This window comes from Nelumbo lutea, chromosome 1 (genome assembly GCF_056320005.1).
Source record: "Nelumbo lutea isolate HS-2025 chromosome 1, American lotus-T2T, whole genome shotgun sequence".
Classification (NCBI taxonomy): domain Eukaryota; kingdom Viridiplantae; phylum Streptophyta; class Magnoliopsida; order Proteales; family Nelumbonaceae; genus Nelumbo; species Nelumbo lutea.
The window spans coordinates 110,086,285-110,111,287 of record NC_142684.1 but is presented as its reverse complement, the minus strand read 5'-3'; the positions used below and the strand labels follow the sequence as shown (position 1 = coordinate 110,111,287).

At 41.0% G+C, this 25,003-nt stretch overlaps 1 protein-coding gene across 9 annotated transcripts in view; it reads left to right on the top strand.

Moving 5' to 3' along the window:
* Positions 1 to 25,003, top strand: part of LOC148876758 (calmodulin-binding transcription activator 3-like) — a 55,102-nt gene continuing 30,099 nt past the window's right edge. For 2 of the 9 annotated variants that reach the window (XM_088968512.1, XM_088968470.1), the window contains exons 1-3: positions 1 to 371; positions 504 to 659; positions 2,585 to 2,704. In XM_088968512.1, the coding sequence (XP_088824638.1) occupies positions 620 to 659; positions 2,585 to 2,704 (160 nt within the window). In that variant the 5' untranslated portion in view covers positions 1 to 371; positions 504 to 619. Of the gene's footprint in view, positions 660 to 2,584; positions 2,705 to 25,003 lie in introns of all 9 variants that reach the window. The other 7 variants (XM_088968503.1, XM_088968459.1, XM_088968480.1 and 4 more) reach the window with 6 other exon arrangements.

Sequence of the window (25,003 nt, the reverse complement as noted above, 5' to 3'; positions counted from 1 at the left end):
GATGCCGGAAGATATGAAACCGAAAAGCTTTGACCAATGAAACCCCTCCCCGTCCACCGGTGAATTTTGACAGTACCTCGTATGTACCCGTTGATTGATTAAACTTTTCCGGTATCTATTTATTTTCGCTACCATATCCATATTAATGTTTGGCAAAGCAAGTAGCACTATAATCACCCCTTCCAAAAGAACCATACACGTGCTCACGCAGATGTTTGATAAATGACAATTAGAGAACTGAGCGTGAGCGTTGCTTAAAGTAGATTTCCAATCCTAATTGCAAGAGTATGATTTGATTAGCATTCATCTTCTCTCGTTTTTACTCTCAAGTCCATATCGGCGGCTGACCCAGACCCAGGCACTCACTTTAGGTGGGTTCCGTCTCGCCTTCTTTCTTTATTCCTATTCTAACGTTTTTAATTTTTATTCGAGTGATTCGAGTTTCCAGATGCTTTATTATATGGTCTGATGCGATCGTATTGACTTGTAAGTCGAATTTGAAGAATCAGTTCTCGTCAATTTCTCATGTGCATAAGCGAATTATCGGTTCGAGTTTTGATGATGAGGATTTTAGTAGGGTGCTGAAATCGAACTCAACAGCTTGCTGAAAAGTTCGTTCATGGCGGAGACTAGGCGATACAGTCTGAGCAACCAATTAGGTGAGAACTCTGCGTTAATTTTGCAGGTTTTTGTTGAATTCGAGTTTTATTTTGTTGAATTCCTTGTTTTTATGAATGTTCTAATAAAACTGGCTGGTTAAGCATTAAGTATGGATATATTTAGCTTATAGTTGAATTGATGTTATTTTCACGCGTTATAGATTCGAATTCAAGGGAAACGCTTTATGTTATGCTTAGGGAACACTCTGTATATTGTGAAATGATTAGTTATGAAATTAGTGATCTTCACGGATCTTTGCCATGGAACTTCTACTATGCGATAAGGAAGAATCAATTAGAATTGTGGAAAGCATCTGTTGGATGGTTTGCTTGAAGATAATTCTCTTGGACGTCAGAACAATCAACCTATTTTGTCCCTCTTGTCTATTACCAAATGGCTCAAAATCACCTATCTGCGGAGTCATGACCTTTTATTTTGGGTAAAAGAGTCATGGACCTAATCTCTGGAATTTTGCATGAAGCGACTGCTCTCAGAAAATTACAGTATCATGCTTGTCAGCTTGAGATTATACCATTCCACCAAGCAATGGTCCCCAGAAGCGAGCCTAAATAGCCAAAAAAAGGGTAAAAGAAGGTGCAAGAAATTGCCTGGGTAGTCTTGTTTGATATTTATTCAGAATGTATCAATATTTGTCTAAGGTGTTAACAATTAAGCCTGGTACCATGTATAAAATACTAGTTTTCCTTCATATTGGAAGGAATGATTTACTCTGATTCTATATCTGCAGTGGAAAAGAGGATATCAATCCTATCCATCTGCTATTGTGGCTTTGAAGAGACTATTGATGATTCTGGACGGAAGTTCTTTTTTTTCTTTTTCTGATAAGCAAGTTAACATATATATTCATTAATGAGGAGGGCAAGCTGCCCACAAAAGCATATACAAAAAGATCTTTACAAGTATGCCAAGAAACCCCAACTATACATTCTATGAAACTGTATAAAAAATTAAAGATCTCCGTCTATTCAAAAAATCTGCTAAAGGTATACCTGAAAATAGCTTCAAAATCCGCACCCACCAGACCATCATCCACTCTATCTTGCTGAACACTGCTTCAAAAGGAGCAGTCTTATCTTCAAAAACTTGACTGTTCCCCTCCTTCCACACCCCTCAGCATAGTTCAAGTGGAAGTATCTTCCCTCTCACTGAAAACCCAGCTTTAAGGAAGCTAAAGGAACATCAGGGGGTGTCACCCAGCTTGTATTAAAAAGCTTTAGGAAATGGACCCAGACTGAGTGAGTGAAAGTGCAATAAATAAAAAGCTGGGCGACAGGTTCTGGATTCAAACTCCAAAACCTGCAGGAATTCTCAATGGGCATGCCTCTATTCAAAAGACGATCCATAGTCAACACCTTGTCCCCAGCTATTGTTCACAATAAGAAAACCACTTTAGGTGGAGCCTGAGCTTTCCAAAACCAAGCCCAATGAACAGTCACGCTTGGGTGAGATGAGATCAGCCTGTAGCATGAGCTCAAAGAGAAAGAACAGCCACACCACTTTGGAAGCTCTTCTGAGGGGTTGACAGGGCCCCAATATTCTAAGAATTGCCTTGTGCTTATTTGATCTCTCAAATTGCTGTTGTAAGCTATCTTTTGTAGGCACCTTGTCATTTAGTTTTGTTTCTATCTTTTAAGCTCTTTTTTTGTAATCAGATATTTTTTCTTCCAGTGTTGCAGTATTCGATGAGTTGACTCTTGTGATACTAATAAAGTTTCAGAAAGTAACTAACTGCTGGTTTTGTCTTAGATTTTGAATGTCAATCAGCTGAATCTTTCGCTAACAATCCTAGGTTGTTTCTTAACAGATGAGATATGCATTACATTTAAACCTTGCATTAGGTTATGACCTACTTGTAGAGATATCTTATGAATGCTTTCGTGATTGTCTTGTTTTGCATGTATAGATATTGAGCAAATACTACTGGAAGCACAAAATCGATGGTTGCGGCCTGCTGAAATTTGTGAAATTCTTCGGAATTATCGGAAATTTCATATTGCCTCAGAGCCTCCAAACAAGCCACCTAGTATGATTCTTCTTCTTATAACATAACTCCAATGTCATTGATTATATGTAAATCAAAACTTACTTTCCTAGGACATGCCTATTCTGTGCTTCTTCTGGATTATAACTCAAGGTGTTACTTGATATAGATTAATGTCCTGCAATTTCATTCATCAGGGTACATTTTTATATATATATTTGATAAGTTTATGCACTTATGCATTAATAAATAAGTAAAAAGTAAAATGATCTAGAAAAGACCTTGCTTGGCTTAGACACATATTTGGAATTTTTATTAAACTGTAATCTTTTTGTAGTTCACATTATAATTCTTTATTGCCTGTTACTAGTATTTACTAATGCACAAGTATCCTATTAACAAGTTTTAATTAGTTCTTCAAACAGAATAACTTGAATATATTTTCAATATGAGTTATAACTTATAAAGATGAAAGACTATGCTGCATGCCATCTACCTTAGGTTTCTTGCCCAATATGAGCTGTAAAAATCTGCCTGTACTCCTTGTCCAATATGGCTGAAGGAACCCCCCACTTTGTACTCCTTGTAACATTGCTTGGAACTCTGCATTTTCAGAATCCCCCACTCTGGTAGGACCAAAGAATAAAGCAAGAATATGACCTTCTATCTTCCCGAAGACTCCTCCAATTCTAGACGGCCCAGGATTACCTAGACTACTGCCATCAAAATTTAATTTGATAAAACCTTCTTTGGGGGGCCTCCAAACTACAAACATGCTTGGTCTGGTCTTACAAATAGAGCTTTTTGCTGCCAATTCCCAATTACTCCAAATGTCATCAAGGGAAAACTGTGAGAATAAGTCCAAAGTTTTAGCCTAGTGTATAGCTCTATTAACTATACATTTCCAACCAACAACCTCATCCCTTTCCTTATCCTTGAAAATTTTAGCACTTTATCATCCCAAACTATCCCAACCAAGGCAGTCCTATCACATTTCCATAAGATTTTACCTCTTATCTTAGACCAACTAAAGGTTGTAGGGTCAAATAGACTACCAATTTGCAAAGACACAATCCACTTGCACAAGGATGTCAATGGATCAGATTGGATTGGAATTGGGGTATATTCGGTAAGATAAATCTTATTATCTGATCCAATCCAATGATCTGATTGAATCTCACAAAGGTCGATTCGAATTCAAATTCATTAAGGATGTCAGATATCTGAATTTGATCCAATCCGATTTGATTTCTATAAAATTTAACAAATTATTAAAAGGAAAAGAATAGTAGTCTATATAAAGGAAAACAAAAAATAGAAGCATTTTTTCAACTATTTCTATCATATATATACATGCCTTTTTATAAAAAAATAAATAATACAAAAATTACAAAAATGCAATATAAACATTTTTATAAATAAATAAATAATATTCAAGTTCAAACCGATTTTTAATTGGATCCCATTATTCTATTTGATCCGATCTGAAAACCCAAAGGGGGATATCCGAATCCGACAAAATAGGATTGGATTTGAATTTGGATTGGATCATCATCCAGTCCATTTTCACCCCTACACTTGCATCCAAATAAAAAGCTTTTCCCAAAAGCCTACAACAAAAAGGGCAGGAGATTAGTAAGTGGTAAAAACTTTCTCCATTAGCTTTGGAGAGGATACACCACTTTGGGGAAGTACTTAGTGTAGCTATTCTCTTTTGCAAGTTATCCAAAGTGTTTAGTTTCCCATAAGGGACTTCCCAGCAAAGGTCTCCCACATGGGGAGGGATGGATTTGGACCAAATTTCATTGCAGTGGAAAGGATGAGGGATAAGGACAAAGAAGAAATTAGGTAAAAAAGAAGCTTAAGAGAAAAGGCCCTATGGGTGAGGAGTCCAAACTCAATTGTCTGATTTAAAAGGATCTAAAAAACAAAATCAAGAGTTTTTAAGAGCAAGGCAGCCTAGTCAAACTCATGGTCTCTCAAGTCTCTTCTAAAGCCCAAGTTCCAGCTTACACCAGACGATTGAGAAATAGAAGCAAAGCTTTGGATGGGTTCATTTTTTAAACATAGAGAGGGAGTAGAAAGAAAAAGGTCCTTTAGGATGGAATTACCAGCTCAAATGTCTTCCCCAAAAAGGAACCTTATCTCTAGTACAAACACCATACTTGATAATGCTTAGAAATTGAGGAAGAATTCCATTTATAACCTTCCAAGGAGAATTCAAAATAGCCTACTGAGATACACCAGCATCCCAACCATTACTTGTTTGTCCATGAATAATACTTACACCACCATGCTAGAGCCTCTCCCTCTCCAATGGCCATCTCCACAACCATTTACCCAACAAAGCTATATATTTCTTCTCTATATTACCTATGCCCAAATCCCCCTATTCCTTACTCTTGCACACCACTTCCCACCTAACCAGATAATCATTTCTTCCTTCATCAAGCTCCCACAAGAAACCCCTCATAATCTTATCTAATTTCAACACCTCCCTTTTCAGCATCCCAAAGACTAAGAGATAGTAAACTGGTAGGTTTTCTATGGTAGACTTTATCAAAGTAATTCAACTCCCAGAAAAAAACACAATTTATATTCCAAACTGCCAACTTCTTGGCACAATTTTCTACAACTAGGCTCCAAAACCTTCCTTCACATGGGTTATCTCCTAGGGGCATACCTAGGTATTTCATTAGCCAACTAGTGGTAGGACAACCTAAAGAATCCGCTGCTTCAACAAACTCCTCATCCCAATTTATCCCGGCCATGCAACTCTTTTCAAAATTAACCTTCTACTTAGAGAGGTGTTCAAACAACTTTACCACCCACTTCAAATTCCTTGCCTTCCAAGGATCCCTACCTTTAGAAAAAATTGATTGTATCATCCACAAACTGCAGGTGTGTTATTCCAGTACCATCTCTACCAACCCTCCAACCTCTAAAGAGGTTCAACCTATTAGTTCTCAAAATAAATCTACCAAATACATCAACTATCAAGATAATAAGAAGAGAGAGAGGAGATCCCCTTGCCTTAACCCTCGGGTAGTTAGAAAAAAGTCTCTGACCACTTCATTGACCACAATCGAGTAGCGACAAGGTTTTAGACAACCTTCAATCTAGGCACACCACCTTTCCCCAAATCCACAATTTCTCAGAAATTTCAATAGAAAGACCAATCAACCATATTATAGGCTTTCTCTAAATCAACTTACACACAAAGCCTTTCTGTCCCCTTCTCTTGAAATCCTCCACACACTCATTAGCTATTAAGCTTTGATCAATGATATGTCTTCCTTGAATAAATGCCCCTTGGGGCTGGCTTATCAAATTGGGCAAGGTTGTTCTTAATCTTAGTGACAACACTTTGGTCACTATTTTATAAATGCTAGTCACTAGGTTGATGGGTCCAAAATCTCTTGGCTGAATGGCATATCCCTTCTTAGGTGTCAAAGCTAGAAAAATGGAATTAATCCTAGGACTAATAAAATGTTTCCTAGAAATTTCCTCAAGGACCAAAATGTTAGATTTAATAATCTCCCTACAATCTTGATAAAAAACCATAGAATTTCTACCAACTCAAAATCCTTTTCCAACATTATTGCTATTTTAGAATCCAATCTTGACCAATCCAATCCTTCCACACTAATTCCAACATCATCCTACCTTTTATAAACTGCTTTATAGTGATCCATAAAGTAGTTGGCAATCTCCTCTTGATCATTCAATACTTCTCCATTCACTTTCAATTTATCCACAAAGTTCTTTCTTCTCCTACCATTAGCAATTGCATGGAGGAACTTAGTATTGCCATCCCCCTCCTCAATCCATTGGTGTCTCAATTTTTGCCTCCAATAGATATTGTTTCGAAAGCTGCTACAGTAATCCGAACTAGGAAGAGAAGGAAGAAGAAGAGGAAGAAGAAGAAAGAAAATAAGGGTCTATCGAAATCTGATGGGCTCCCCATACAGTCGACCCCCTTAATCTTTATTAGATTCTAATGACATTTACAAAGACTAAACTACCACTATTCGGCTCACTTTAACACTCCCCTTCAAGCTGGAGAATATATGTCATATAATCCCATCTTATTACATAGATAGTTCACTTTCCCTGAGCTTAGAGCTTTTGTCAACAAATCTGCCCACTGATCATTCGAGCCCACATGTTTTGTATTTATCTCTCCAGCAAGAACCTTCTCCCTCACAAAGTGGCAATCAACCTCTATGTGCTTTGTTCTCTCATGAAAGACAGGGTTGGAAGAGATATGGAGTGTAGCTTGATTGTCATAGTACAATCTCATAGGTTTATCCATGTGAAACCCAATTTCTTGTAGGAAATTCCTCAACCACACTAATTCACAGGTAGTGTGTGCCATGGCCCTGTACTCGGCTTCAACACTGCTTTTGGCCACAACCGTCTGCTTTTTACTCTTCCATGTTACAAGATTTCCTCCAAGAAATGTGCAATAGCCTGTAGTAGATCTTCTGTCATTCACTGAGCCTGCCCAGTCTGCATCTGTATACCCAACTACTTCAAGTTTTCCCCCTGGTTTATACAATAGCCCACGGCCTGGAGCTTCTTTCAGATACCTTACAATTCTAAGAATTGCATCCTAGTGAGGTATACGAGGGTTCTGCATGAATTGGCTCACCACACTGACTGCAAAGGAGATGTTGGGTCTCGTGATAGTCAGATAGTTCAGCTTTCCCCTAGTCGTCTATACCTTCAAGGATCTTCAAATACTTCTCTTGTATCATTGCTCAACTTAACATTTGGTTCCATAGGGGTCTTAGCCAGTTTTGCACCTAACAGTCCTGTTTCTTCCAGTAGATCACGAGCATATTTCCTTTGGCACAGATTTACACCTTGTTTTGACCTGACAACCTCTATTCCCAAGAAATACTTTAATGTTCCAAGGTCTTTTGTTTGAAAATGATTTTGCAGAAATACCTTTAGTTTGCCAATCCCCAATTTATCACTGCCAGTAATGACAATATCATCCACATAGACCACTAATAAGATCTTCCCAGCTTCTGAGTCATAGCTGAACACTGAGTGATCAACCTGGCATTGCTTCATTCCAAAACTCTTCACCACTTCGCTGAACTTCCCGAACCAAGCACGTGGTGATTGTTTCAACCCATAAATTGCCTTCTTTAGTCTGCACACCTTACAATCCTCCCCCTGAGCAACAAACCCAGGTGGTTGCTCCATATATACCTCCTTCACTAGATCACCATGGAGGAAGACATTTTTTATGTCAAGCTGAAACAGAGGCCAATCATACATAACTGCCAGGGAGATTAGTACACGAACAGAACCAATCTTAGCCACCGGAGAGAAAGTCTCCATGTAGTCCACTCCATACAACTGTGAGTAACCTTTAGCCACAAGTCTGGCCTTTAGGCGCTCCACATTACCATGTGGCAAGTATTTCACAATATACACCCATTTACAGCCCACAACATGCTTACCAGGTGGGAGAGTAGCAAGTTCCCACGTTTGAGTATGTTGAAGAGCAGAAAGTTCCTCCTCCATTGCCCGCCGCCATCCAGGTGAACTAAGAGCTTCTTGAACATTGCTAGGTATGGAAATAGAGGGCAAAAGTGAAACAAAATGGCGATGTGAGGTAGAAAGACGAGATAATGAAACAAAATTAGAAATGGGATGGAGGGTAGAACTGTGTTTACCTTTCCGTAAGGCAATGGGTAGGTCAAGGTCTGTAGGTTCAGCAATAGGAGCCATGAGAGGATCCGCAGATGAGGTAGAAGTTGGAGGAGGGGCCGATGTTGTTTGACATGTATACACTTATCGGATCGGTGGTCGTTCGGTGGTGATCTGCACTGAATGAGGTATGGGTCTACTCCAACAACAACATCTGGAACTGGATCACTGTCAAGAAGAGGAAGAGGAAGTAAGGGTGGAGATGAAGGTGCTTCATGACTTGAGAAGAAGGGTACAAACTCAAAAAAGGTGACATCAGGGCAGACATAGCACTTTCGGGTAATGGGGTTATAACATTTGTACCCTTTTTGAGTCCGAGAGTAGCCAAGGAAGACACATTTAATTGTGCATGCATCTAGCTTGTCTATTCCAGGACTCAAATTGTGGACAAAGCACATACAACCAAAGACACGAGGAGTTAATGGAAATGGAGATAAAGTGGGAAACAAGATAGAGAAGGGGGACCGACCATGAAGAATGAAAGAGGGCATCCGATTAATGAGGAAACATGCAGTGAGTACAACATCACTCCAAAACCGTTTAGGAACATTCATGTGGTGAAGAATAGACTGAGCAGTTTCAAGAAGCTGACGGTTCTTCCATCCAGCTACCCCGTTTTGTTGAGGGTTGAATGCACATGAGGTCTGATGAATAATGCCATGCTGTTCTAAATACTATTGAAATGAAGTAAGAAAGTATTCACAACCATTATCTGAACAGAGAACTTTGATTGGAACACCAAATTGTGTGCATATTTCAGCATGGAATTTTTGAAAAATGGAAAATAATTCACTCATTTCTTTCATTAAGTAAATCCATGTCATTCTTGAACAATCATCAATAAAGGAGACAAAATACTTGTACCCATTATAAGACTCTATTTGATTGGACCCCAAACATCTGAATGAACCAAAGAAAAAAGACTCAACATACGACTCTCAACTCTTGGACTGAAGGACACACGGCGATGTTTCCCAAACTGACATGACTCACGTTGCAAAACTGACAAATGACTCAATGATGGAACCAATATCTTGAGAGCCTTGAGAGATGGATGTCCTAGTCGGCAATGCCATTGTAGAGGAGTAAGTGAAGTCTGAAGAGCAATTGAAGATCTACCACCGTCAAAATAATACAATCCACCAGCTTCATGCCCCCCACCAATTTTCTTCCCCGTCTTGAGATCCTGAAAAACGCAAGTGGGAGGAAAGAAGGTAATAGAAAGAACAGTTAAGAGCTTTGGTTATTTTACTAACAGACATAAGATTGAATGGAAACTTAGGTACATATAAAATAGATGATAAGGGCACAGAAGCCATGTCAACATTACCAACACCACAGGTGGGAGATGAGGACCCATTGACAAGTGTAACAGTCTGTGATGTGGAGGTTTCAGAAAGAGAAGAGAATACACTTGGAGTCCCGGTCATATGATCTGAGGCTCTAGAGTCAATAATCCAGGGAGAGGTTTTAGATGACATGCAAGTAATACCTGAGTGGGCAAGTGTGGCAGTGGTATGCTGTGAAGTAGTTTGAAGGAACCGTTCATACTCATCACGTGGTACACTCACCATCTCCCTCCTAGAAGTAGATGTAGATGTGGGAGGAGTTCGGTCTGCCTGTTTACTGTCACTGATGTCAACCTTACCTGCTACAGCATGATTAGCCCATTTAGAGGGAGAGCCATGTAGGTCATAACAGAAATTCATTGTGTCATTCCCTGCCACAATGAGTACACTTCTTGTAGAGTTATTCTTCCCTCTGCCACGGCCTCCCCCTGAGTCACGACCACCCCGACCAATCATGGAACTGCCACAACCTCCTCGGGAGGCATGTCCTCCCCCTCTTGTACTGTGTCCACCTCCTCTAGCTATCACAAGTGCTGATCTATTAGACTGTGTGGGATTCTGTCTGTCCCAAAGAAATTCTGCGAAGCCGTGAGAATACTTCCTCAAGTGTAGGAAGGGTGGAGCTCCCTAATATTTGGGCTCTAACTGGTTCATACTCCGATTTCAGCCCCACCAAGAATCTTGTAACATCTAGTTGTTCCTTTTGCTGTTGCTGAACTTTAATATCTGGAGTGAGGGGATGTTAGACATTGAGTTCATTCCTTATATTCTTCATGTAGGCATAGTACTCTTCTAGTGTTTTGTTTCCTTGTTGCAAATCAAAGTATTCCTGATAAAGTTGATATACTCTTGTTGTATTATCTTGTCCAAAATACAACTTCTTAGCATGTTTCCATATATCCTTAGTCGTATCAAGAAAAATGAAGTTGGCACTAGTTTTGGGTTCCATACTGTTCTATAGCCAAGTTATGATTTGAACATCTTCTTGTTCCCAATCATCAAACCCTGGGGAGTCAGCCGGTGGTTTCTCATCTTTTATGTGCTTCACTTTCTTCTTTGCCTTGAGGAAAACTTCCATTGATTTAGCCCATGGAACATAATTCTCCCCATTCAGTTTAATTGAGGTCATCTGTACACCTAGGTAGTCAGGGGAAACCACCACACTAGGTTTCTGATCATTAAACCCATCTCCTATTGCTGCCATTGTACTCTTTCACAGTTGCCTCTAACCTGAATTCTCAGTAGCAAGCTGACTGCTGTAATTCAAAATTTGATGTTCCAGCACCTATAGCAACCCCTAAACACAACGGTGGGTACACACGCCTTGTTCTTAGTCACACTACTGCTGATTTCACAACACCACGAACCACATAAGCATCAATTTAACACTCACTAATCACATGTAAGCCCTCTTACAACCACTCAATAAGGATTGTGCAACACAAGCACCACAACATAGTCAAACCTGTTACACCCAGTTCAGACTAGTTTAACATTTTTAAGAGGGCACTACACAACCACAAAAACTCAGCTATGTCACAGCATTACACTTTACACCACTCAGCCACTTACAGCAGCCCCTACACCATTCGGCTACTGTACACACAGCCCATTCTAGGACAACAATGAACCTAGTTCTCTGGGTTCTGATCAGTACTAACAGCTTCTTGAAGGGTTTCTACCCAGAAATACCAGCAACACAAGAAGAAGAGATAACCAACCTTCCTTTGAGAGTCTCAACCAACCATTCACTGCTGAAGTCACTTTTCTTGATGAAAAAGATTATGTGCAGCAGAGAGAGATGAGCTGTGATGTTTCAGACCTAGGGCGAACCAGTTCTCTCCATTGACTGATCAGAAACGAAGGAAGAAGAGTCATGAACACTGCTGAGGTCTTTACCAACTGAAGTAGGTCAGGAACATGGCTCCGATACCATGTTTCAAATGCTGCTACAGTAACCCGAACCAGGAAGAGAAGGAAGAAGAAAGAAAATAAGGGTCTGCCGAAATCTGATGGACTCCCCATACAGTCGATCCCCTTAATCTTTATTAGATTCTAATGACCTTTACAAAGACTAAACTACCCCTATTCGGCTCACTCTAACAGATATTTTCCCTAAAAAATGTTTCTTCCAATTCCTTCTTCAAGGGCCATTTCGATCTCCTATCCTCTTCAGTTAAGAGTCTCTAACCTTCCTTATCATCCATTTGTTCAATTTAGGAAGTCAAAACTTAATTTCCTCTCCTTAATTCTTTCAAATTGTTCTCTATTCCACTCGTTTATTTTGCTTTTAAGCCTTTGTATCTTCGTATGGAATCCTACTCCTTTCCAATGTACTCCCCTCACTTCTTCATTCCACCACTCTTCCACCCTATGAATAAAGTTCAAGTGTGTAAGCCACATATTTTCAAACCTAAAAGGCGTGGGGCCACTCAGAAAAAGGCCTTAATTCCAATTCTAATCAGGCAATGATCAAAAGTGACTCTTGGCAAAGCCCTTACATCAACCCTACTGAATGTTCTTCCCACTCAGTATTGAAAATGAATTTATCAACTTTGAACAAATAGGGGAGGTTTGTAAATTGGACCAAGTGAACAAGGTCTGCTGGAAAGGAATCTCTTTTAGTTCACAACCATCAATAAACTCATTAAGCTTCCTCATAATGGTCGAGACCATCTGGTTGGGATTGTTTGTCTCATTTGGTTATCTAATCACATTAAAGCCTCCATCTAAGCACCATGGACCATCCCACAAACCCCTAAACTCCAAGATCCAATCTAGTCAATCCATATACTATGGGTTTTAGTTCTATATCAATTTAGCTGATATGGACAGTCAGGTATGGAAGGTTTTAGTTGATCTCGTAGATACAGTTGCAAGTATAAATGCTCCACTACGGATCTTTCCATTATCTAATTGCACTGATAAAATCTCCTTAATGGCCAAGGAAGAGGGATTAACTCTCAAGGGCATCCTTCATTCCATAAAAAGATCTCCTGCCTTTGCCCATGCCACCATATTTTTCTTTTTCATTTTCTTTTTACTAGTGTCTATTTGTTTGAGCATATTGGCTTTCTTTTCTCTGATTGGAAACAATTAACTTTTATTATATGATAAGAAATGTGGAGAACACTGATGTGGACCCCACTGATGTGGTCCCCACTGTGTTCGTATGGCAGCATATTTCTGTTAGTTATGTCAGTGTTTGTTGGTATTTATTTCAATTTGTTATTTCAGCTTTATTATTAGTTTATTTGCCATGTAAGAAATAAGGGAAATTCAGCCCTTTTACAATTAGTCAACATATATAAATATTAAGAGTGGGTTGGCTGATATTAAGACTGAACCCTCTCTTTTCAAAATCTCTTTGTGTGCTTCTTCTCTTCTCTCCTCTCTCTTCTTCTCTTCTGCAATTTCTTCATTCTTTTTCTTTTGAAGTCAAGACTGATTGTAGTCTTGATCGACTACTTGGTATTAGTGCCGACCTAGGAGCTCTTATGTTAGTCTAATTATATTGACTACATGAGAATCTCCTAGGTTTACAAGTTTTTCAACAAAGAAGAAGGATCGGCTGATTCTTGGAGGTTACTGGTAGTGTGCGGCTGCTACTAAGAAGATTGTACAAGGCTGGGAGAGTTCCAGTAGTCAAGAAGAATCAAAAAAGGCTTTGGATCCTCAAGATTAGGGTTTTGCATTAGAAGGTGGCAGCCAGAGATTTTCTTTCATAAAGTAAGCTTTTTCTTGAGAATAACTTTGAAAAAAAAATCATCTTGGTTTATTTTGAGAGGTGCATCTGGAAAATCTGTGTTTTTCTTTTAGGGTTTTGAGAGAAAACCCTAAAATTCAGAACTGTTGTTGGTTTCAGATAAGAGTTTGAACTGGTTTCATTCAGAATTCTGTTTTCTTGTTTTTTGGAAGACCTAGGCTGGCTGTTATCAGTTGTTTGGGTGCTGTTTTTCAATTACAGTAGTTAAAAAAGGTTTTTTTTATTAATTCTTGATCAAGAATGGAGTTCAAGAATCAAGGGGAAGATGTTTTTGGGACTAGCAATTCTGGTAACATGTCTGAGAATGCCTTTCAGATTACAACTGTGAAGTTTGATGGATCAAACTACTTAGAATGGGCTCAATCGGCCATAATGGCCATTGGGGGTAGAGGAAAACTGAGCTACTTGTTAGGAGGTGTGAAAGAACCAACTAAGGAGGACCAAACTTATACCAAATGGGTTCAGGAGAACTATTTGGTTATGACATGACTGTGCAACTCTATACAATCACATATCAGCCGAAAACTCTTTGTGGGAAAAAATAGCCAAGGAAATTTGGGATGTCATGAAAGAGACTTACTCCCAACTCCTTAATGTTGCTAGGGCTTATGAATTGAAGTGTGAAGTTAACAACCTTAAGCAAGGAGAGAAACCAGTCTCGATTTACTTCTCTACGTTGAAATCTTTGCGGCATGAAATTCACCACCTAGAAATACTTGAGTGGGAAAGTCAGAAGGATGCACAAACTCATAGAAAGCAAGTTGAAACTAATAGGGTTTTTGAGTTCCTAGCTAGTCTGAATCCTAACTATGATATTGTGAGACAACAACTACTAACAATGGACAGTGTGACCTTATCTCAAGCCTACTCCTTAGTGCATAGTGAAGAAACTAGGAGAAAGGTTATGATGCAGCATCAACCCTTCCCACCAGCCTTGGCAATAGTTAAACCTAAGTTTGGGGGTGATATAGAGAGGGATATAATGAAGGAAGACAAGCAGGATCTAGTGTGTGAACATTGCAAGAAACCTAAGCATACTAAAGACACAAGTTGGAAGCTACACCCTCTTCTAGTTCCAACAAAACTCAGGAATAAAAAGGGTAATGCTAATATGGTTGTTAATACTGATTGTGCATCCTCATCGGGCACAAAAGGCACACCTCTAGACACCCTAGCGGCTGTCTGGGCTACCCTGACTCAGTTGGAAAAGGAAGTTGGCAATTCAGCTCAATAATCTCAACCGCCATCAACTCCTTCCATATCAGCTTTTGCTCATTCAGGTATTCGGGCCTCAGCTTATCATGCTTCAGCTCCAGGTAACACTGAACATTGTTGGGTAATAGACTCAGGTGCATCTGACCATATGACTGGCTTGCTATCACTATTCACTACCTATCATTTATCTTCTGGAAGAGATAAAGTGTCCATTGCTGATGGTTCCCTTGTTCCCATTTCTGGCAAGGGAGACATCAAGTTGTCTAATACCATTTCTTTATCTTTAGTTCTACATGTTCCTAAGCTTAATACTAACTTGCTTTCAGTCAATAGCATTACAAAACATCAGAATTGTTCAGTAACTTTTTTCCCTGACCGATGTGTTTTTTAGGATTTGGAGACAACAAAGGTGATTGGGACTAGTCGTGAGACGAATAGGATCTATCTACTTGGAGAGAGTTCTCATTGGGAAGATAGTGAAGATAGAAAGTCTTTTGTTTCTCAGTATGTCAGTCAAGTTATGCTTTGGCATAATCGGTTGGGTCATTTATCCTTTCGGTCTTTGAAGAGTTTGTTTCCAAATTTATTTGGGTTTGTTCAGATGTTCAATTTGAGATGTGAGAGTTGTGAGCTTGCAAAGCATTGTAAAACATCTTATTCATTGAGTAATAAAAGAAGTAGTAATTCTTTTGATATTGTGCATACTGATGTTTGGGGCCCATATCACATCACTGCTATGGGGGGATACAAATATTTCTTGTTGTTTGTTTATGACTATACCCGTTTTTCTTGGGTTTACCTTATGCCTTCTCGAGATGAGGTTCCTACTTTGACTCAAATCTTTCATCAAATGATTTTAACCTAGTTTAGGGGTCAAAATCAATATCTTCAGATCCGATAATGTGAAAGAATACTTTACCAACTCATTAGCCTCTTATTTGCTTGATCATGGGATTATTCACCAGAGTACTTGTCATTATACACCACAGCAGAATGGGGTTGCTAAGAGGAAGAATAGGCACATATTGGAGGTGGCTAGAAGCATTATGTTTAACTCCAATGTGCCTATTCGTTTTTGGGGAGATGCTATTCTTATAGCAGTGTATTTCATTAATCGAGCTCCTTCACGGGTTCTTGACATGAAGCCTCCATTTACCCTTCTATACCCTGATAAAGAATTGTTTACTGTTCCTCTTAAAACCTTTGATTGAACTTGCTTTGTACAGATTCTTGGACCTCGTCGTTCCAAATTTGATCCTAAGGCCTCCAAATGTATTTTTCTCGATTATGCACAAACTCAAAAGGGTTATTATTGCTATGAACCTACTTCTAGGAGGAGATTTGTCTCTACGGATGTTACTTTCTTTGAGGATGTACCCTATTATCCTAGGGTTTCTCCTTAGAGGGAGCGTAGGGATGTAATGGGGAGGGTTGTCAGAGGTGTCAGGATTTAATAGTCGATTACAGGTGGTGGAGGTAGGTTGATTTCGGTCATCGGCAGTCCAGGCCAGCCCCAGTTCCTTCTGCGGATCCTGATCCAGGTACCACAGTCCCTTTATCATATCCGAGTCTTACTGAGATACCTTCCACTGTTGCACCCTTACCTCCTTTGGATGACCTTGACCGCCCCATTGTAGTCTGTAAAGGCAAACGGCGTTGCACCACATCCACAACTCACTGTATTTCTCAGTTCTTGTCCTATGATTGCCTGTCCCCCTCTTATAGGTCCTTTCTCACATCCATTGCTGATATTCCTATCCCAGAACAATGCAGGAAGCCTTGTTAGTTCCTGAGTGGAAAGATGCAATGAGGGTTGAAATGGATGCTCTTCTGAGGAATAATAATTAGGAGCTAGTTGACCAGCCTAAAGGGAAGAAACCAGTTGGATGTAGATGGGTATTTACTGTGAAACATAATGCTGATGGTTCCATTGAAAGTTATAAGGCCCGGTTAGTTGCAAAGGGATTTACTCAGACTTATGGTATAGACTACTTGGAGACCTTTGCTCCAGTTGCAAAGATGACCACTATTAAAGTTTTATTATCCCTTGCAGCCAATTACTTTTGGCCCTTGTTCTAGATGGATGTTAAAAATGCCTTCCTCAATGGAGACTTATAGGAAGAAGTCTACATGCAGTTACCTCTTGGATTTTATGATGTAGAGACAAGAAATAAGGTTTGTTGGCTGAATAAAGCCTTGTATGGACTAAAGCAGTCCCCCAGAGCTTGGTTTGATAGATTCAGACAAGCCCTTGAAAAATTCGGCTATGTACAGGCCCTGTCAGACCATACATTGTTCATTAAGAGAGTGGACTCTTCATTGACTTTGCTTGTTGTATATGGTGGATGATATTATAGTGACAGGGAATGATAGCAGTGAGATTGAGTCTCTTAAACAACTCATTCATCAAGAGTTTGAGGTGAAAGATCTGGGAGATCTATGATACTTCTTGGGTATTGAGGTAGCTAGATCTAAACATTGGATTTTTGTTTCTCAAAGAAAGCATGTTCTAGATCTATTGGAAGAAACTGGAAAGTTGGCTGTTAAGCCTACAGACACACCTATTGAACAAAATCACAAGACCAATGCAGAGGATGGAGAGCCACTTGAAGATAAAGCTATGTTCCAACGGTTAGTTCGAAAACTCCTCTATCTTTGTCTCACACAACTAGATATCAGTTATGCAGTCAGCGTTGTCAGTCAGTATATGCACTCTCCTAGAACTACTCACCTCCTTGCAGTTGAGAGGATATTAGCATACTTGAAGAGGTGCCCAGGTAGAGGTATACTATTCAAGAATAATGATCACATGAAGATAGAGATTTATACAAATGCTGATTGGGCTAGGAGTGTTGATGATAGAAGGTCTACCTCTGAATATTGTGCTTTTGTAGGAGGTAACCTTGTCTCCTGGAGGAGTAAGAAACAAAGTGTTGTTTCTCGTTCTAGTGCTGAAGCTGAATATAGATCTATGGCTAATGGTGTGGCTGAAGTCATTATTTGAGGAGTTGGGTATTTCTTATGAGAAGCCCTTAATGTTGTATTGTAATAATCAGGCTGCTATTTGTGAAAACCTTATTTAGTCCTAGGTTACAGTAGAGAAGGAGAAGAAGAAGAAGAAGAAGGAGAAGGAGAAGAAGAAGAAGAAGAAGAAGAGGAGAAGAAGAAGAAGGGTTCGACCAGTAGAGGAAAATCAGTCCTCTCTCTAGTCGACCCACTTGTATTTATCTCCAATAACATAGTTACAAGAAAGACCATATTGTCCTTCATAAGTGATGGGATACATAACTTAAACTTAAATAAAACAGACCTTTCACTCTCAAATAGATAAACCCAAATGACCGAAGTCCCCCTGTTTTGTGTACTCTAACACTCCCCTTCAAGCTGGAGAGTATATGTCATATAGTCCCAGCTTGTCACATAATCTACTCTACCCCGAGACAATCCCTTTGTAAAGAGATCAGCCCACTAATTTCCTGAGCTCACATGAGATGTGGTTATCACTCCACTTATCACTTTCTCTCTCACAAAGTGATAATCGACCTCAATATGCTTGGTTCTCTCATGGAAGACTGGGTTGGAAGTGATGTGAACAGTAGCTTGGTTATCACAGTATAGTCTCATGGGTTTGTCAACCAAGAATCCCATCTCTTGTAGCAAGTTCTTCAACCATACTAGTTCACATGTGGTATGAGCCATAGCTCTGTACTCAGCTTCTACACTACTCCTTGCCACCACTGTTTGTTTCTTGCTCTTCCAAGTTACAAGATTGCCACCAAGGAAGGTACAATACCCTGTAGTTGATCTCCTGTCTGATATAGAACCAGCCCAATCAGCATCTGTATACCTGTTAAGACACAAATAAAAGGAATAGATGGACAAGTGTACAAGAAAAGGTCGCGTCAGCCTTTAAGTAATGTAGCTGACAGCCAACCACTAGAACAAACTAAATAACAAACTGGACAAGTGGAGAGGCTGATATAACAGAATTGTAACGGAAGTGTTATAAATAAGGAAAGGAAGCTGGAAGAGGAGGTATTGATTTTGGGAATTCACTCACTCACTCTCTCTCTCTCTTTCCTCTCTCTCTCTCTCTCTCTCTCATTAGGAGGCAGGCTTCCTTAAAAAGTCCTTGAGCTGGCAGTTACCTAAAAAGTTGGTATCAGAGCCAAGATGCTGAGCACAAGTTCGTCCACGATGGAGAGCAGGGTCGACAACATGGAAGGAGAAATGCAAAGATTATCAGCTGACGTCAAAGAAATAAAAGAAAGCTTCGCGTCCTTGCTTGGGCGACTGGAAAAGGCACCACTAGTGCCGAATCGGGAAGGGCAGGAAGAACGCAGTGACACCAGTCATCGAAGCGGATCAAGAATGGCAAGAATTGAGTTTCCCGTCTTCGTAGTGGGGATCCCACGTCTTGGCTTCTGTGAACCGAAAGGTACTTTGATTACCATGATACGCAAGGACCTGATCGTGTTCCACTAGCTTCTGCACATCTGGAAAGAGAGGCGATCATATGGTACCAGTGGTACTGGCGACGACACCCAAGAGCCACATGGGTGGACTTCACCGATGCCTTAACCATGAGATTTGGAGTGTCGGCTCTTGAAAACTATGATGAAAGCCTCGCTAAGCTACGACAGACCGGCTCCGTCCAAGATTATTAGATGGCGTTCAAAAGGTTAGCTTTGCGCGTCCAAGGGTGGCCAGAAAACGCACTGGTCGATAGTTTTGTTGGTGGACTCAAGGAAGAATTGCGGCTGGAGGTTAAAGCCATGCAACCCACCATCATTCTTGACGCAGCAGCCTTAGCTTGACTCCATGAAGACAAATTGAACCGGGCAAGAAGGATTAATCGACCCTTGGGAGCTGCGGTCAGACCAGGTATACCAAATCTAGAACCAAATATCTTGGGTAAACTGGAGTCCAGACCAGGAATAGGAATCATAAGCAAGGAAGCCAACTCTGGTTCAGGCCCCGGCTCAGCCAAGAGGTTAACCTGGGCTGAGATGCAAGCTCGACGAGAAAAGGGCCTTTGTTATGCATGTGGAGGCAAATTTGGACCGGGCCATCGCTGTAAGATCCTGCAAGTATTCTTCCTTTAGCCCGAAACCAAAAACGTCGAGCAATCAGAAGACATTGACGAGCCAGTGGACAACCAAGAATGGGAGCAATGGACAAAGGAATATCCAGAAGTATTCTTGCAAGCCTTGACCGGTCTTGCCTCCTCTCAAACTATGAGAGTAACCGGACTGGTACAAGGGCGCCATGTGTTGGTTCTTATAGACAGTGGCAGCACTCTCAATTTCATTACCCAAACATTGGTCAGACAACTAGGGATTCCGGTCCAACCATGTACAGCATTCCAGGTGCACGTAGCTAATGGGAGCAACCTGGTGTGTGACAATACATGCACAGGATTAAAACTGAAGATACAAGGACACAAGTTTGAGGTAGATCTAGATCCCCTGGAAATCAATGGAGCAGATGTAGTTCTCGGAGTCTAATGGTTAAGGCAACTAGGGCCGGTGATATGTGACTGGGCCTGTCTCACAATGGACTTTCAAGTGGGCAACTCACAAGTGCATATTCAAGGATAGATGTCCAAGGATCCAGGACCCATTAGTCTCGCCACCCTAAGAAAACAGGCAGCAGACCCAACCCACATCATTTTAATGCAGATAGACTCCCACGGGAACGGCCCAATTCTAGCCCAAGGAAGTAACTCCAGCAGATCCGAAGAAGCCCACATACAACTATAGCAGTTACTTCAGAAGTTTTCAATGATCTTCCAAGAGCCTAAGGAACTACCACCGAGACGTGCCCATGATCATTGCATTCCATTGCTGCCCGGAACGGCACCCACAAATGTAAGGCCCTATCGTTACCCCTATTTTCAGAAGCTAGAGATTGAGAGACAAGTGCAAGATATGCTTGATAGAAAAATTATACAACCCAGCCATAGCTCATTCTCCTTGTCGGTATTACTTGTAAAAAAGAAGGATGGGACATGGTGGTTTTGTATAGACTATAGGGCCCTGAACAACATTACTATGAAGGATTGATTCCCCATACCGGCAATCGCTGAACTACTAGATGAACTCGGCCAGGCCACAATATCCTCTAAACTAGACCTAAGATTGGGATATCATCAAATTCAGGCCCACGAGGGTGACATCCACAAGACCGCCTTTCGTACACACGAGGGGCATTATGGGTTTTTGGTCATTCCATTTGGGTTGACCAATGCGCCAGCTACGTTCCAAGCACTTATGAATGACATATTTCGACCCCATTTGCGCAAATTTATACTCGTTTTTTTTTATAATATACTTGTATATAGCAGTACATGGGACGAACACCTAGTACATCTATAAATCACCTTGGAACTACTAAGGACTCATAAACTCTTTGCAAAGGAGTCAAAGTGCGCATTTGGACAGACTCAAGTACACTACTTAGGGCACGTAGTCGAAAACAACATTGTAACAGCAGACCCGAAAAAGATCTCAAGCATGATAAATTGGCCGCGACCTCAAAATGTTAAGGAGTTATGGGGCTTCTTGGGTCTAACAGGGTACTACCGGCAATTCATCAGAGGGTATGGACTGATTGCTGCCCCCTTGACAAGTTTACTTAAGAAGAATGGTTTCCGCTGGACTAGGGAGGCCCAACAGGCCTTCGAGATGCTCAAAACAACTGTCTCGTCCCCACTGACGCTCACACTTCCAGACTTCTCAAAGGACTTCATCATTGAATGTGATGCGTCAAGCCAAGGGGTAGGTGCTGTCCTCATGCAAGAAGAAAGGTCACTAGCGTTTTTCAGCAAAGCATTGACAACACAAAAATAGGCCAAGTCAGTATATGAATGAGAACTGATAGCAATTGTTCTCGCAGTTCAGAGGTGGCGACCCTACTTTCTAGGGAGGAGGTTCATCATACGAACTGACCATATTATTCCCGGAACAGCAGCGATGGATAGCCAAATTACTTGGCTACGATTATGGCATTAAATACAAGGCAGGGCACACTAACAAGGTGGTAGATGCGCTGTCACGCCAACTACAACTATTTCCATTACTTCTCATGGGCCCAACGTGTTCCATCATGAGTCAGTTAAGGGAAGAAGCTGAAAGACACCCACAACTAAACAAGCTGTATTCATAGGTCCAAGAGGACCCTACTAGCCACCCAGGGTACACAGTGGAGAATAACTTTCTGTTGTATAAACGTCAAATGGTGATACCACAGGATTCAGCCCATATTCAGCAGCTTCTTGAAGTGTTCCACTCATCACCAGCAGGAGGACACTCAGGGATTTTGTGCACTTACAAGAGACTACCCACCCAATTCCACTGGAAAGGCATGCAGAATTTGGTCCAAAAATTCATAGCCGAATGCGTCATTTGCCAGAAAAATAAGGCCGATACCCAGTCTCCAGTAGGTCTGCTACAACCACTCCCAATTCCTACACAAGTGTGGGCGGATATATCCATGGACTTCATAACAGGGCTTCCCCTTTCCTATGGAAAATCCGTCGGCTGAAATTTTTACTAAGGAGGTGGCACGACTGCATGGTACCCCTAACTCTATTGTCTCAGACCGCAACCCAGTTTTTATGAGTCGTTTTTGGGCAGAATTTTTCGACTACAGGGAGTGAAACTCTTCAAATCTACCAGCTACCATCCTCAAATAGATGGGCAAACTGAGGTGGTCAACCGGAGTTTGGAAACCTATCTAAGGTGCTATGCAGGGGATAGGCCACATCAGTGGCTCAAGTGGCTTCATTGGGCGGAATGGTGGTACAATACCACGTATCACAGTGCAGTAGGAATGACTCCCTTCCGGGCTCTATATGGACGAGACCCACCTCCCCTACTCCCATATGAGAAAGGGTCTACAGCAGTAGCAGCAGTGGAAGACCAACTCCTCCAGTGGAATAGGGTGTTACAAGACCTCAAATCCCACCTCCGTCAAGCCCAACAATGGATGGCAAACTCTTACAACAGAAAGCATAGGCCTGTCCAGCACCAGATTGGGGAGCAAGTCTTCCTTAAACTACAACCATACAAACAAGTTTCAGTAGCAGGCCACAGGTGGAACAAACTGAGCCCAAGGTACTTCGGCCCATTTTGGATTGTGGAACGCATTAGGTCTATGGCATACAGGCTTGACCTTCCAGCAACATCAAAATTGCACCCTATATTTCATGTACCTCTATTAAAGAAATGGCCAAAAACAGGAGCAATAACAACAACCACCTTCCCATCATTCTCGGAAGATGGCCAAGTTCAAATTGAGCCCATCCAAATAACAGATTTCAGGTGGATACGCAAAGGGACTCACATCGAACCAGAGGCATTGGTGGTATGGTCAGGTCTCCCACTTGAAGATGCAACTTGGGAACCTTACTTGGACTTATAGAATAGATTTCCACATCTCGACTTTGAGGGCAAGGTCGCTTTCAAGGGAGGAAGGACTGTTAAGACACAAATAAAGGGAATAGAGGGACAAATGTACAAGAAAAGGCCACGTCAGCCTTTAAGTAATGTAACTGGTAGCCAACCACTAGAACAAACTAAATAACAAACTGGACAAGTGGAGAGGCTGATATAACAGAATTGTAACGGAAGTGTTGTAAATAAGGAAAGGAAGCCAGAAGAGGAGGTATTGATTTTGAGAATTCACTCTCTCTCTCTCTCTCTCTCTCTCTCTCTCTCTCTCTCTCTTTTCTCTCTTTCGTCAGGAGGCAGGCTTCCTTGAAAAGCCCCTAAGTTAGGCAATTACCTAACAATACCCTACTATTTTAAGAGTCCCTCCACTTTGGTATAGAAAACCACGACCTGGAGCACCCTTCGGGTACCTAGCAATCCTTAGAACTGCTTCCCAATGAGGAGTATGAGGATGTTGCATAAACTAACTCACCATACTCACAACAAATGATATATCTAGTCGGGTAATAGTCAAATAATTCAACTTTCCCACCAACCACCTGTATCTTCCAGGATCATCAAACTCTTCACCTGCATCAATACTCAACTTGACATTAAGTTCCATAGGAGTCTCTGCTGGCTTAGCACCTAAAAGTCCTGTTTCTTCAAGTAGGTCAAGAACATATTTTCTTTGACATAAGTTAATTCCATGCCTTGACCTTGCAACTTCTATTCCCAGGAAGTACTTCAGCTTACCCAAATCTTTCGTATTGAAGTGGTCCTGTAGGAATTTCTTCAACCTGCCAATCCCATTACTGACATTCCCAGTTATGACAATATCATCCACATACACCACTAGCAAGATTTTCCCATCTTTTGAGTCATGGCTGAACACATAATGGTCTACCTAACACTGTTTCATCCCAAAGTCTTTCACTACTTCACTAAACTTGCCAAACCATGTGTGTGGAGATTGTTTCAGTCCATAAATTGTCTTTTTGAGTCTACAAACCTTACCATCCTCCCCCTGAGCAACAAACCTTGGTGGTTGCTCCATATACACTTCCTCAATGAGATCACCATGTAGGAAAGCATTTTTTATGTCAAGTTGCATAAGAGGCCAATCATACATAGCAGCTAATGAAATCAACACCCAAATTGAACCAATTTTAGCCATAGGAGAAAATGTCTCCATATAGTCCACACCATATAGCTAAGAATAGCCCTTGGACACTAACCTGGCCTTCAATCGCTCCACACTACCATCTAGAAGATACTTCATTGTGTAGACCCACTTACACCCAACAACATGCTTACCAGGAGGAAGAGCAGTGAGTTCCCACATGTGATTGTGTTGCAGAGAAAAGAGTTCCTCTTCCATGGCTTGCCGCAAAGAGTTCCTCTTCCATGGCTTGCTGCCACCCTGGGAGGTAAGGGCTTCCTGGACGGTCTTGGAAATGGAAACAGATGATAGCAATGATATAAAGTCGATAAGAAGCAGAAAGGTGAGCATCTGAAACATACTGTGAAATAGGATGAGAAGTACAAGTGTGTTTACCTTTCCACAGGGCAATAGGAAGATCAAGGTCCAAGGGAGAAGAAGCAATGACAAGATCTGTCAACGAGGGCTGAATTGGAGGAGGGGTCGGTGCTCTTCTGTGAGTATACACTTGTTTGATTGGTGGCCTCTTAGTAGTAATTGGCACGGGAGGTGAATCTACAACTGGAATGGGTACCACGGGAAGGGGATCCGCAATAGGGACGGGAAGAGGAACTACGGGGAAAGGAGAAGAAACCACAGTATTCGAGAAAAAAGGAACTGATTCAAAGAAGGTAACATCGGAGCACACAA